Here is a 15,271-nt window from a genome sequence, read left to right as displayed (position 1 = left end):
CCTGGTGCTTGAAACCACTACACCAAATTTGCCCTCTAGCAATATAAAACTTTATGCAGTAGTTTAGATATGGCAATTTGACATCTTTTACATCACGGGTGTCAAACTCACATGACGTTGCAATGTATTGTGACTTCACATTGCCGGAGCTGGGGTGGGCATGGCTTCTGCATGATGAAACCAACCCGCAGGCCCACAGTTTGACACCCCTGCTTTAAATTGTCAAATTGCCATAGATTGAATTTTAGTTTAACTTAGTAAATCAAGCCATGGTTAATAAAGATTGATAATAGCTATAGAATATACTTTTCTAGAACTAAACTCAAAAATCAAAGCTAATACATCAAATTGATGAAAAATAGGTGATGAATATTTTACTATTAGAAAAATGATTACAATTTCTGAGATGGAGGCAATTGTTCCATTGGTTTCAACATGTTTTAAAACAATGACATCTTATTTTAGTCATTGACCAATCAAAAAATAGAATCAATAAAATGAACATCACAAAAGTATCCCCTACACATTTAGCAACCACTTGTGAGCAAAGCAATGTCATATAATTGTAAAAAAAAAATCCAGAGATTGCCATGACTGAATTTTTAATCTTGGCATCCTTATCATAAACACAGATGTTTAAATCCCACTGGTTACAAATCTAGGCAGCACACATACACATCGGGTTCTTTGAATTGATTATTTTATTTTATTGTGTGGACTCTAGCAAGACTAATCAACTTTAAAGTTGATAGAATCCAGGGCCAAAACCAACTTTTTCCATTACTGTAATCGTTTTCACACTAAGTACCAAGTTCCTGATTTAACTGGTGATTGCTGTGGTCTATTCAAAAATGACATAGGATTGGTGGTGGAACTGGATCCAAATAATGCCTCCCTCTGCTTATCTCTGGTTCTTTGAGATGGGCTGCATTTGGGAGTTAGATTAGCTAAAGCAGGGCTCTTCAAATTTGGCCCTTTTATGACTCATGGACTTCAATTCCCAGAATTCCTCAGCCAGGCATGCTGTCTAAGGAATTCTGGGAGTTGAAGTCCATGAGTCATAAAAGGGCTGAGTTTGAAGACCCCTGAGCTAAAGCATTCTTTCAGAATTCTATCATTTCAAATAGCGTTTTAGTGGCCTTTTTTTTCCTAAGCCAAAAACTCCTCTCAGTCTCACTTGACTAAATGCAATAAACCTTTCTTTCTTCTCTAAATTATAAAAAAAACCCTGCTTTTTGTAGTTGTATTCAAAAGTGTGATATGGAATGACATTGAAGATCTTGGAGCTAAGATCTCAGCTGCTTCTTAATCACATTTATTTTTCTCAGTAGCTTTATTCTATCTTATCTCACATTCTCCCAAGTTATCCATGGAGTTTAAAATTATGTACAGGTAGGATTTCAGAAAAAGTCAAATCTTTTTTCAGCTCTGGGATTTATTCTTTGTTGGACAGCCAGGATCCCTCCACCTCATGCTGTCTTGTATTCTTGCTCTATTTTCAGCATATTGTGATCACATGCAAAAGAGCTGTAAAAGTCCTTTTCATTGTGCAAGGGAGGTTCTTTTCAACTTTATTTAGTCATGATTCATCTACTTCCTCGTACAGTTTCAGAATCTACATAATAATTCACTACCTCATTTTGAATGTGCACTTCAAAACGTCTTTGCAGTAAGGGAAAATACGGCTGACTCACTTCTATATGGAATCGACTGGAAGCTGGATTAGGTATGTGTGCATTGGGATACTATTTAAATAGCTACTGCACTCTCTATCTTAGTGTTCTCCAGATGTATTTGTCTACATCCCCCACTATTTCCAACAATAGTGGTTGGAGGTTCTGAGAAGTGCAGTTTTACAGAACATGAGACATGTCGGAGAACACTGGTGTAATGCTGCTTATTTCCTTTTCTCAGCTTTCATTTTGTCCCTTTCACTTTGTTTCACCTTGTTCCACATTTATGTCGTCTGTCTTTTAACTCTGCACCAAGTACCTGAGGTATGGAAGATGTATTTTATTAAACTCTATGAATGGATGAGTTGGGAGACCTGACAGCCAGAGTAGTGCAGGAAGTCTGTCTTCTACAGTTTAAGCTTTGTCCTAAGATAATATACCCTAGATACTATGACCAAATCAGAGTTTTCAGGGTTGGAAGGCACCCTGGAGGTCTCCTAGTCCAAACCCCTGCTTAAGCAGGAGACCCTATACATTTCAGACAGGTGTCTGTCCAGTCTCTTTTTGAAAGCCTTCAGTGATGGAGTGCCCACAACATCTAAAGGCAAGTTGCTCCACTGGTTGATTGTCAGGAAATTTCTCCTTAGTTCTAGGTGCTTCTCTCCTTGATTAGTTTCCATTCATTGCTTCTTGCCCTGCCTTCAGGTGCTTTGGAAAATTGGTTGATCCCCCTCTTCTTTGTGGCAGCCCTTCAAATATTGGAACACAGCTATCATATCTCCTTCTTTTTACTAGACTAGCCGTTTCAAATTCCTGCAACTCTTCATCGTATGTTTTAGTCTCCTGAAACAGGCCCCCTAATCATCTTTGTTGCTCTTCTCTGCACTTTTTCCAGAGTCTCAAAAAGCTTCTGAATTCTGTTAGTCAATGTGACATTTATCTCCTAATTTACCTTTCCTCCTTGCCAATGCTGCATGTGACTTGTTGAAGGTAGAATAGCTTAGTTTTTTTTCGGTGGGAAGAGGTGTCATTTGGGATATTTGTGAGTACGATGTGATGGAATGTGCAGTTGGAGAATAAGGGGGAGGGGAATCTTGGCAATTGCAAGGTGGCTTCCCAGGGAGAAGACAACACATTTCCAAAAGAGGGCCCCACAATAAGAGATTGTGCAGTCCTGAACTAGATAAGGGGGGGAAGGGAGGAAAAGATTCAGGGTAGCATACTCTAGAACCGTGGTGGCGAACCTATGGCACACATGCCACAGGTGGCACGCAGAGCCCTCTCTGTGGGCATGTGCGCCGTCACTCCAGTCCTAGGCCTTCAGCTGGGTTTTATAAAACCTTTTCACTTTAGGCCTCCGCCGCCATGTGCAAAAAAAGAAAGGTTCTATCAATCAATCAATTTCAACTTCTCACAGGGAAAAGAAAAAGATCTCGCAAAGTTGGAATTGATTGAACTTTTTAGTCCCACCCAGTCTGCCATTACCACCGCAGCCATGCCCACCCAATGGGCCACGCCCACCCAGCACCTGATGATACATAAGTGGGTTTTGGGTTGCAGTTTGGGCACTTGGTCTCTAAAAGGTTCACCATCACTGCCCTAGAACCTTCCAGAGTATATTTAAAGTTAGAAGGTTGTAGCTTTAAGCTGGTAAGATTACGTCAGTTAGGTGTCAGAAAATAAAAAGAAATGACACAATTGGATTTCATTCACCTTCAAGCTTAGGCCCCACATATCCCATGTCATTAAGCTTATGGAACCAAACAACAATGGAAATTTTCCAGCTACAGTTTCAATAGAATACATTGTTTGCAAAAAGTTGCATCAGACAAAACTATTTGCATAAATTCAAGGAAAAGTAGAAGATAATTGAATACTTTGGTTCAATGGAAAAGACAAACTAAACGTAACATAATAAATCAAACTGAAGTACGTTTAGTGAGCACAGGTCAAATTTAAACTAACTGCCACAGCACAAAAATTATAATGACTATATTAGATGCATTAATGTATTAAAACTATTAAATAAAAGGGCCTGATACACTTTTGGTTAAGCTACGATCCAGAACTTGCTTTTAACCAGAATAGAAATAACAAATTCTGTGCAATTAATAAAGAAAACAGCATAGTCTTTCATTATGCTAAGTTCAAAAGGAATGCAGTAGATGGCTAAAACATCAGAATAGAAGATCAAATGTGAAAAAAATAGGTGAGGTAATTTGATGAAACTAGTGTGTAGTGGGGTGCCCCAGGGCTCTGTTCTAGGCCCAGTGCTCTTCAAAATCTTCAACGATTTGGACGAGGGGATAGACAGGGAACTCATCAAATTTGCAGATGACACTAAGCTGGCAGGAATAGCTAATAGCCAATACTCCAGAAGATAGGCTTAAGATACAGGAGGATCAGGACAGACGTGAACACTGGGTGCTATCTAACAAAATGAAATTCAATGGTGAAAAAAGTAAGGTGCTACATTTAGGCAAGAAAAACCAAATGTACAGGTATGGTATAGGTGGTACCTTGCTCAATAATAGTAAATGTAAGAGTGATCTTGGAGTCCTAGTGGACAATCACTTAAATATGAGCCAGCAGTGTGCTGCAGCTGCTAAAAAAGCCAACACAGTGCTAGGCTGCATTAACAGAGGGATAGAATCAAGATCACGTGAAGTATTAATACCACTTTACAATGCCTTGGTAAGGCCACACTTGGAGTACTGCATCCAGTTTTGGTCACCACGATGTAAAAAAGATGTTGAGACTCTAGAAAGAGTACAGAGAAGAGCAACAAAGATGATTAGGGGACTGGAGGCTAAAACATAAGGAACGGTTGCTGGAATTGGGTATGTCTAGTTTAATGAAGAGAAGGACCAGGGGTGACAGGATAGCAGTGTTCCAATATCTCAGGGGCTGCCACAAAGAAGAGGGAGTCAAGCTATTCTCCAAAGCTCCTGAAGGCAAGACACGAAGCAATGGTTGGAAACTAATCAAGGAGAGAAGCAACCTAGAACTAAGGAAAAACTTCCTGACAGTTAGAAAAATTAACCAGTGGAACAACCTGCCTCCAGAAGCGGTGAATGCTCCAACAATGGAGGTTTTTAAGAAGAGACTGGACAGCCATTTGTCTGAAAGGGGTGTCAAACTGCTGGCACACAAGCCAGATGTGTCATCCGGAAGCTGCAAGCACCCCATTGCCAGCAATGGCAAAACCGTCCAGATAGGTTGCATGATGTCAGGTGACATCGCAAGTTTGACATGTCTGGTATAGGGTTTTCTGCCTGAGCAGGGGGTTGGACTAGATGACCGCCAAGGTCTCTTCCAACTTTATTATTATTATTATTATTATTATTATTATTATTATTAGTAGTAGTAGTAGTAGTAGTAGTAGTAGTAGTAGTAGTAGTCAGTATAATTGCTTGTGAATACGTACAGTATATGCAAGGGGAGAAGTTAAGACTTTATGAGCTATTATTGATAAATTGTTTGCAATCAGGGATGAATGACTGCAATTTTAAAACACACACCAGAAAATGGCTATATTGAACTATATTTAAATCATTGGAATAAGCCTTTAAACTTGAGCAAAGCAAGCATTAAGGAAAACAGTATTTTTCCTCTCAACAAGACAAATTTAAAAATGGAGTAATAACCTGTAAGATAAGGAGGAGAGTGTCTTTTCAAAATTTCTAAATAGCTCTTTGTCAGGGATATTTGACAAAGCCCTTGTGGACCCCAAGTGGTGTATGAGTGCATATTTGAGATCTATTAATAATGAAATGTTGATTATTATTTTTGTTATTTGTAATAAATTGGTAGTAGTAGTAAAAGGCACCAAGCTAGAAATGGGGAGATCATGACTTCTAATCCTGCCTTTGGCTCAAAGCGAGCTGGGCAACCTTGGGCCAGACACTCACTCACTGCCGTGGGAAGGAGGCAAGGGCAAACCGCTTCCTTTGTTCAGCATTTTTAGGCTAAAGGCCAAGAATCCTGTATGTGTTAGGATGCTACTACAACTAAAATATTTAGCATGTTCAGTGTGAAATAAAAAGCTATCATAATTATTTATAAATGATAAAATATACTAAATTATATTTTGAAAGTTTAGGGAGGCACCGAATAAGAATTGGAAGACTACTTTGGCTTGTATATATTTCCATAGATGCATACTGATTGCTTATGATTTACAATAAAAATATTATTTTGTGTCTCTTGGATTATGCATTTTTTTCTGGAAGACACTGATCGGCTGATTGTTGGAGACACGGTGTCAGAGTGCAGAATTAGGCTTGACTTTTGTGTTATAACAGCTTACAGGTGGTCCTTGTTTAACGACCACTCATTCAGACTAGCAACAATACTGAACAGAACGGTACTTGTGACTGCTTCTCAAAGTTCCATCTGGCGAAGCACCTCCATGGTCCTATGATCATGGTATCCGTGCTCAGCAAACCACTCAGATTTCCAATCTTTCAGCATCCATGGTCATGCAATTTTGATTTGCGATCTTCCCTGCATGGCTTCCCACAAACAAAGTCAACAAAGAAGCCGGCAGGGAGCTGCAATCACGTGAAGTCCTCACTTGATATCCTGCATGGTCCTCCCTTAAGGCCAGTAACCAGGGACTTCCAGAACTGCCATTGCTAAGTGGCATGGTCATGTGACATCGTAATTTACAATTGTGTCACTTAGTTACAGAAATTGTTGTCCAAATTATTGCTGTTAATTGAGATCTGTAACTGTACCTTGAGTCAAATGTTATTCCACTTGTTAAATAGTGGGTTCTTTGGCGCAGGAATGAAGACAAGGTAGCTGAGTACAGGGAAACTCATATTTTATTTCGTGCAGAATCTGTACTGAGCAAATGGCTGCAACTAGCCGCAATATATAGTCTAGCCCCTAGGCGCAGCCAATAGGTTTGAAGCAACCTGTGGATAGCCAATTGTAGCGCTGGAGACTTGTAGTCTGGGTTGCTGGAGAGCTGTTAGCTGCTCCAGCAACCCACGTGCTATTACTATGAGCCCAGTACATAACACCCCTCCCCTCTTAGATCAGACAATATTAACACAAGTTAGTCTCAATGCAATTATCAAGACTCATTATCAAAACACACTAAAATAAAAGTAATAGAACAAAAAAAACCCCATATAGGTTACAACGTGATTAAACAATGTCTGAATGAATAGGCTTCATGGATAGCACACTTAGACAGTTACAACATAGCACTAGTTTCTGTAGTATAGGGGCATGCAGCAATACAACAATATTATAGCTCTTTATTTTACAACGTAATCAGCAAGATATGAAGGGGGTTTGTGTGCCCTAGTGGAATGTCTCGGAGTCCCAATCACTTTGTGGTCTACCAGCTTACCCAGTGGGCTGGGTAGACTTGTGTCCCTTTGTGCTCCTGAGTCAGGGGGATTAGATGCTCTCTGGCTGGCCTCTCCAGGTTGGCCCAACCCAGAGTGAGACTGATCAGCAGAGTAGGCGCAGCGGTTGCTGAAGTTCGGATGGCTTGCTCCTTCAGGGGATCCACGTTGCATTCCAGGACTCCCCACTTCTCCCTCTGGTTCCACCTCAGTTATGAAGGAAAAGTCCTGAGAGTCCATGTGAGGACTGGCATGGCCGCAAGTTTGAGAACCTTGGGAGGGACTTATGATGCAGTCCTCACTTAGTGGCCGTTCTGGAAACCGTTTCCTGAGCTGATCAATGTGTCGTCTGACAACTTGCCCACCCTCCAACCCCACTTCATAAGACAGGGGTCCGGATGCTTTGGTAATTTGAGCAGGAACCCACAGATTCCCATGACAATAGTTCCTGGCCCAAACCCAATCGCCCATGTGCATCCCCCTTGGGGGTTTTGGTCGAGAGGCTTCTGCTGCCACTCTATCTGGATGCAACCTGTCCAGTTTAGTGATCAAACGCCTCCCCCAACGTAGTTCTGCAGGACTTTTGCCTGTAGCAGTGCAGGGCGTGGAATGCTGGCAGAGTAGAAAATCTGCCAATCTGTGATGCCAGTCACCTGTGACAATGCGCTTGAGTGATTCCTTTGTTGTCCTCACCATGCGTTCAGCTAGACCGTTAGAAGACAGATGAAAAGGCGCAGACGTTGCATGTCTGATGAGATTAGCTCTAAGGAAAGCCTGAAATTCAGCAGCAGTAAATTGGGCCCCATTGTCTGAAACTAAGACATCTGGCAACCTGTGTGTGGCAAAGAGTTTTTTCAGCACCTGGATGGTCCTAGCAGTAGTCATGTTAGGAACTGGAATTACTTCCAGCCATTTGGAGTGGCTATCCACTACTATAAGGAAGAGCTGTCCCTGAAAGGGCCCAGCGTAGTCTATGTGAATCCTAGACCATGGAGTGTGCATTTCCTCCCACCTGTGAATTGGAGCCTGTGGCATTTCAGGCCTAGATTGCTGGCATGTATAACAACCATGGACTTGTGCCTCAATGTCCTTATTAAGGCCAGGCCACCAAAGGTAGCTTCTAGCTAAAGCTTTCATTCTGACAATGCCTGGATGGCCTTCATGTAATGACTGTAAAACCCTGTCTCTTAGGGAAGTGGGAATTATGACTCTGTTTCCCCATAAAATGCACCCTTTGTGGGCAAATAACTCATGCCTTCTGACAAAATAGTTCTGAAATTCAGAACCTAGGCATTTATCCAACCAGCCCGTGTATACCCATGACAATACTCTACTAAGTATTTTATCTGTGGCAGTTTCAGCAGCAATATCCCCCGCATGGAAGGGAAATTCAGGTATGTCCTGTATGGACAGTATTCTAGCAGCTGGAGCCGGATCTGGTTCCATTAGTGGCAGTGGTAGTCTGCTGAGGCCATCAGCATGGCCCATTTCTTTGCCCAGTTTGTAAATCAATTTAAAAGTGTATGCAGATAGAAAAATAGACCATCTCAGTATTCTTGGAGAAAGTATGTGGGGGGGTTGTTTGTTGTGAAAAGTCCCAACAGAGGTTTGTGGTCTGTAAAGACCGTGAAGTCCCTGCCATATAAGTAGTCATGGAATTTTTTAATTCCAGCAACAATGGCTAGGGCCTCTTTGTCAATCTGAGCATAGTTGCACTCAGCAGAGGACAATGTCCTAGATTAAAATGCTATAGGAACCTGTGTTCCATTTTTTTCTATGTGGCTTAAAACTGCCCCCACCCCATAGGGAGATGCATCACATGCAAGACATACTGGTTTAGACTCTTTGTAGTGAGTTACAGTGGACTTTTCTGACAATAGCGCTTTAAAGTCCTGGAAACTTTTTTCATGTAAGTTAGTCCATTTCCATGGAGCTTTCTTATCTAGAAGCCTGTGGAGGGGCTCTGCTAGTGCGGCCTTATGAGGTAGAAATGTGTGGTAGAAGTTTAGGATGCCCAAGAATGCTTGTAGCTCTCCTTTGGATTTGGGTCTAGGAGCCATTTTAATGGCCTTCACTTTAGAATCAGCAGGGTGAATGCTGTTAGCATCAATTCGGAAACCCAGCAATTCTGTTGAAGGAACCCCAATACACTTGCTTTTTTTAAATTTGAGGCCTGCTTCACAAAGCCTCTGCAAAACAGCCCTGAGCCTACTGGCTAATACTTCTGGGGATTCCCCTGCAATGAGAACATCATCAAAATAAGGGCAGACGCCATGAATACCCTTAATTGTACGCTCCATGATTCCCTGGAAAATGCCCGGTGCAACACTGACTCCAAACTGTAAGTGTTTAACTTTGAAAGCCCCCCTGTGAGTCATGATTGTCCGAGCCACCGCTGTGGCCTCATCAACCGGCAATTGCTGATAGGCCTGTGCTAAATCAATTTTAGCAAAAATAGTACCCCCTTGCAAGGAGGCTAAAATGTGGTTGACTACTGGGACTGGGTAAGCGTGTTGCTTGAGGGCTTTATTTAGAGTGCATTTATAGTCAGCGCAAATGCGAATTTCCCCATTGGCTTTAAGTGGAGTGACTATAGGAGTATCCCAGTCCCCACCATCAACAGGCTGTAACACGCCCTGTTCTACAAGCTTATCGATTTCTGAATCAATTTTATGTTTTAAGGCAAAGGGGACCCTACGAGGCTTAACCCTGATTGGAACTACGTTGGGATCTAGCTTGAATGAGATAGGCGGGCCTGTGTATGTTCCTAGGGTTGAATCAAAAACATCTGCATAGTCCTCACATACTGACGCGAGGTCTGCCATTTGTGTCCGGTTTATACCAGTAATCTGAATACCTAAGGCATCAAACCAATTGAGTCCAATGAGACTCGTTCTCTGGCCCCCTACTACTATTACATCCAGGTGCCCCCAAAACCCCTTAAATTTTACCATTAAAGTGGCTTCTCCCTTAACTTTAACGTGAGCATTTTGAAAATCAGTTAGGATTATATCTGAGGGTCTTAGTTTGGCCCAATTGTTACTGCGCCTACACACAAAGTTAAAAGTGTCTTGAGAAATAATTGAGACTGCAGAGCCAGAGTCCAATTCCATCTTACATGGAACTCCTTGTAGATCTACCACAAGCTTAAGTTGGGGTTTGAGGAGGCGTCGAGCCCCGGTGTGGCACACGCTTCTATGGCTTCTGAAAAATCCCACACTAACTGGACTCTGGGCCCCAGTACCTCTCATAATCGGTTCTTCCGACTGGTGTTTGGGTGGCCAGTCTCTCTGTTGGGCTCTGCAAACCACTGCGATGTGGCCCGTCCTTCCGCAAGCTCTGTACGTGGCAGATCGGAATCTACAATTGGCGCGAAAATGGTTGCCGCCGTACCCTTTACATCTCGGTAAGAGAACTGCCTTGTAACTGTCCTCTTGCTGCTGGCTGTTGCGGTGTTGCGCATTGGGTTGCTTTTGGAGTCTGTTGATTTCAGTTTCTTCTTCCTTTGAAGATTCATTGGTGCGTTTGGTGCCCTAAAAGTGGACTGTTTCTTCAAACTTTGTCGTTTTGGCGGGCTGTACTGCTTGAACTGCGCCCCCGGCGGCTTCATCGGCCATCACTTCATCTTGTGCCTCAGAAAATGTTAAGTTTGGTCTAGCAAAGAGTCTCTGCTGAAGCGTTTGGTCCCATAGGCCACAGACAAGCCGGTCTCCTAGTTGCTTTTCTAAATTAGAAAATTTGCAAAGGCGTGCAGCCTGCCTCAGGCCTGCTATGAATTCCGAAGCTAATTCACCTGGTTGCTGCACTCTTTGGTTGAAGTTAAACCGCCAAGCCATTTCAGACATCTTGGGCTGAAAATGTCCGGTTAGCTTCTTTTTGAGGTCTACGTAGACCACTTCAATCGGTGTCGGTGCGAAAAGGTTCTCAGCCACATCAAAGGTTGCTGGGCTGCACACGCAGAGTAGTGTTGTGGCCTTCAGTCCTTCTTCTGCAATCTGATTAGCCCTGAGGTAGTTCTCTACCTGGGATAAATATGATGGCCATTCCTCCGGGTGCTTCACGTCGAATTCCTGAAGTTTCCCGACCTTCGGCATTCTTTCTTTGCTGGTTCCTGTGTTTCTTTCTGAATCCTGCTTTCCAGGCTCAGGGAATGAGTCCACTGAGCATGAGGTCGCTAGTGTAGCTTGCTAGCCGACCTTGAGAGAGGGGGGGGGAGAAAATGCCTTTTCCCTCCTCCATGCACTGCCTTCCCCTCGTAGACTTCAACTCGTTTTTTAGTGAAGCAGGATCCCATCCTCGTCGCCAGAATCTGTACTGAGCAAATGGCTGCAACTAGCCACAATATATAGTCTAGCCCACAGGTCTGCAACCCGCGGCTCCGGAGCCGCATGCGGCTCTTTCAGCCATCTCCTGCGGCTCCCACTCCTCTGCCATGTGCAGTCCCCAAAAAAAAAGTGGGACTAAAAAAGTTCAACCAATCAATTCAAATATGCAGGGTAGGTGCATATCTTGCCTTGGCTCCACTCTTCAGTCAAACCCTGTTCTGCGCATGCGCGCATGTATGCGCATGTGCACACATTTTTTTGCGGCTCCCAGTTTTTCCTTTTGTGAGGGAACCGGTTCCGAGTGGCTCTTTCACTGTTTCAGGTTGCTGACCCCTGGTCTAGCCCCTAGGCTCAGCCAATAGGTTTGAAGCAACCATTGCCGCCTGTGGATAGCCAATTGTAGCGCTGGAGACTTGTAGTCTGGGTTGCTGGAGAGCCGTTAGCTGCTCCAGCAACCCACGTGCTATTACTATGAGCCCAGTACATAACACCACTATTAGTTTATTCTGGAGCACTCATTTGTTTTGTAAATGCATTTTTAAATTTACTCTGGAAACCAACTGGAAGGTACTAATAATGAATATTGCCTATCCCCCAAATGGATCCTTTAAGGGATATCCAACCATCCATTAATTCATTGTACAATGACTTACAAACTTGCTTTGTTGGGCCTAAAGAAAGATTCTACCTGTAGAAGTCCCAGATGGAGAACTATATCTATTTTTTATATGCTGAATTTCTCTTTTTTTTTCTAATGGTCAAAATACTGATTTACTTTATTTATTAATTTGCATAGCGGATCATGAATACATAGGTAAATCAAGTTCTGATTGTATATGAGAATTGTTTTGTGAGTTTTCTCTCTTTCCATTCTCCACATTTTTATATAGCCATCGTAATCATATTAGACTTCCTGGAAATTCTGTTTATCAAATAAGCATCTATCCCAAGGGAGCTGGAAAAAAAAAGCTGAACAAAACAACTTATTTTTTTTTAAGAGAGCTGCAGTTGAAGTGATAGGTGTCAGCATTTCTGATAATATGCTCCTTCATGTTCTCTGTTTGTAGTCAACAGGTGGCCTTGGAAGCCCCTCACTTCATTCATCCTGCTTTGTCCAGTATGAAGACAGAGAACCTAAGCCCTGAAGAAGAACGTAACCGCTTCCAAGAAAAACTGTGGGTCATCATAGTTCTGCAGTTCTTTTTCGCTGTTTTGGGGAATGGCTTTACAATCTACCACTTTGTGGCTTGGGAACGCACCTGGCATTCCGGCATCATCTACTCCTTCAACCTGGCGCTCTCTGACCTGTTCTATGCCATCTCCTTGTTGCCCTTGGCTGTTTACTACTATCCCCCCAAGAACTGGAAGTACGGCTTCATTCTGTGCAAATTGGATCGTTTTGTCTTTTTTGTCAACATGTACGGCAGCACCTTTTTTATTGCTTGCATCAGCCTGAACCGCTACATCGCCATTGTCCATCCCTTCTTTGCCCGTGAGCGCATCGAACCCTTCCATGCCAAAGTTGCCAGCGGGATGGTGTGGTTTCTCGCGATAGCCATCTCAGCCCCTGTCCTTTATTTCTCCACAGTGGAAAGTAGAGGCAGCACAAAAATTTGCCTAGGAAGTGCTTCTTCATCAGAACTGCCTGCTTATCAGCAGTACAGCTGGTTCCTCCTGACTGCAGGCTGTGGACTGCCTTTTCTCCTGACTCTCTTTTCTTGTGTGGCCATTGTTTGCGCTGTTAGACGCAGTCACGGTATCACCAGGAAGGAAAAGCGTAAAGTGAAGATACTGATTTCTACAGTTGTGCTCCTTTATGCCCTCTTTTACTTGCCTTTTCACGTCTTTCGCAATTTGAATCTTTATTTTCGTATGGATAAATACAGCACGTCCATTTACATCGCCTATCAAATAACTAAAATCCTAGTTCACTTTCATGTTTGCATCCACCCATTCATCTATGCAGCTCTAGCTAAGAACATGCCCAAATGTTGCTGCAAAGGTTTACAGCGGCAGAAAGCGCTGCAAGCGAAAGAAAAGAATCTGGAATTGCAACCAGCACCTTCCTGTGACCACTGAAATCAGTGATAAAAATACAATTGGCTACTAGTTAGTTTTGCTATTCACTGACAAGCTGTCCACTGAGGTATATTTCCTACTGAAGGTAAAGATTTCCCTGTCAGTCATGTCCAACTCTAGGACATTGTGTTCATCGCCATTTCTTGGCTAAGGGAGCCAGCGTTGTCTGAAGACCATTTCCATGGTCATGTGGCCAGCATGACTATACTTGCCCAGGCGTACAGAACACTGTTACTGTTCCACTGAAATGGTACCTATTTATCTACTAGTATTTGTGTTAAGTGGGCAGGAGCTGGGGCAAGTAATGGGAGCTCACCCCATTGAGCCGAGTTCAGGTTTCGAACTTGGGCTGTCAGCTCTCTAGCTGACAAGCTCAGCATATTTAACTGCTGAGCCATCATGCCTCACTGCTATTTTCTACTATTTTCTCATTATTTAATGGGACATGCACTTTCACCCTTGCTTTTTGATATTTATGTGGAACCCCTGGCTTGTGCTGTTAGACTACATGGAGTAGTACATAGCTGAACATAAACCGGTTCTCTTTAAGACAATTGTTAGATGTTTTTGTGCCAGCCATGGCAGTTCCCCCAAAAGGTCATCAGATGGGAGCAAAGAGGCATCTTTGCTCCCACTGGTGGGTCAGGGGTCTCCAGCCCCTGCAGCCCCATTGGAGAGAGTTAATGGCCCTCCAGCCCCCTCACTCTCATTGGTAAGGGAGGGGCTGGGGACCCCCATAAAAACCTCTGCTCAGGGGCTGCTCTCTCTCTTGTTGCTTTCTTCTTCAAGCTCCCTCTGGGAATGATCCATGAGCTCAATCCAGGCATGGATGCCTCCATGCCAGGGAACTCTTTCTCTTTACTCTATCTTTAAATAAAGCTTCATCTGATTGCATCCCTGCGTGCTGCTTTTTTTCTTGGAAGCACCTCAACGAACCATCGGTCTCGTGAGGCCTCTCACAATAATGTAGTGCCAATTTCAATCCTTTCAACCACACATTTTCCCACTCTTCCATTTGTGTATTGTAACCATATTTTTATTCCACTTTATCATACATTCATTTGTTATGTTTCAAATAATAAATGTTTATATATTTTAACAATCACATGTTCATTATTTGAACACAACTCCATTTCACAGTCTTACAATATTTGATCACATAATTCTTTTGCCTATATTGAATTTTTCTGATAACTGTAAATAGCAAAACTGTTTACAACCATGTCCCTATCTCATCAGTTATTCTCTTAATTTTATTTTGTCTTCCCCATGACAAAATTGCTAGCCATTTTTAAGAGACTTGCTTCATGATATTACTTCTGTCTCATCCCCAGCTTAAGGCAGTGCCTTTCTCAGTCTCTCCCTCATGGCTCCAAGATTGACCAAAATGCACCAAACTTTGGCAAACATGTCAAGGAGTGATACTGTCCTTACAGGTGGAAGATGGGCATATTTCATCACTAGCACAATTATGTCAACATATTTTTCTGCCAACTCATTAAAATTACTGTGAGGACATGCCCACAGATTATAGAATATTTGCCTTTTTTGTACTATAATTGTAGTTATGAGCTCTCAAAGCCTTCAAATGCTGCTAGTCTTAGCAAGATTTTGCAACTGTATATGGAGACTTGAGTCAAAGGATCTATCTGGTCATACAAAAGGAAAGCAATGCACAGCACTTCCTGTTCTTCAAAGAGGGCCCCAGTGATGAGGACACTTGAAAAGGTAAGAAAATCTTTATTGCCATTTTTTACTGTGGACACAATGGCACACATCAAAAATGAAATTTAGTTACCCGTTCTCAAATTGAAACACATACATGACACAC

At 42.7% G+C, this 15,271-nt stretch overlaps 1 protein-coding gene across 1 annotated transcript; it reads left to right on the top strand.

Moving 5' to 3' along the window:
* The first annotated feature begins 1,659 nt into the window (after nt 1–1,659).
* On the top strand, nt 1,660–14,479 carry P2RY11 (purinergic receptor P2Y11). Its single transcript, XM_081320345.1, has 2 exons — nt 1,660–1,726; nt 12,429–14,479. Exons 1-2 carry the CDS (start codon nt 1,701–1,703, stop codon nt 13,438–13,440), a joined length of 1,038 nt encoding a protein of 345 aa, XP_081176471.1. The 5' UTR covers nt 1,660–1,700; the 3' UTR covers nt 13,441–14,479.
* The last annotated feature ends 792 nt before the right edge of the window (nt 14,480–15,271 follow it).

Source organism: Vipera berus (assembly GCF_964194415.1).
Source record: "Vipera berus genome assembly, chromosome: 2".
Lineage (NCBI taxonomy): Eukaryota > Metazoa > Chordata > Lepidosauria > Squamata > Viperidae > Vipera > Vipera berus.
Note: the sequence above shows the minus strand (reverse complement) of the source record. Positions and strands in the feature narration are given on the sequence as shown.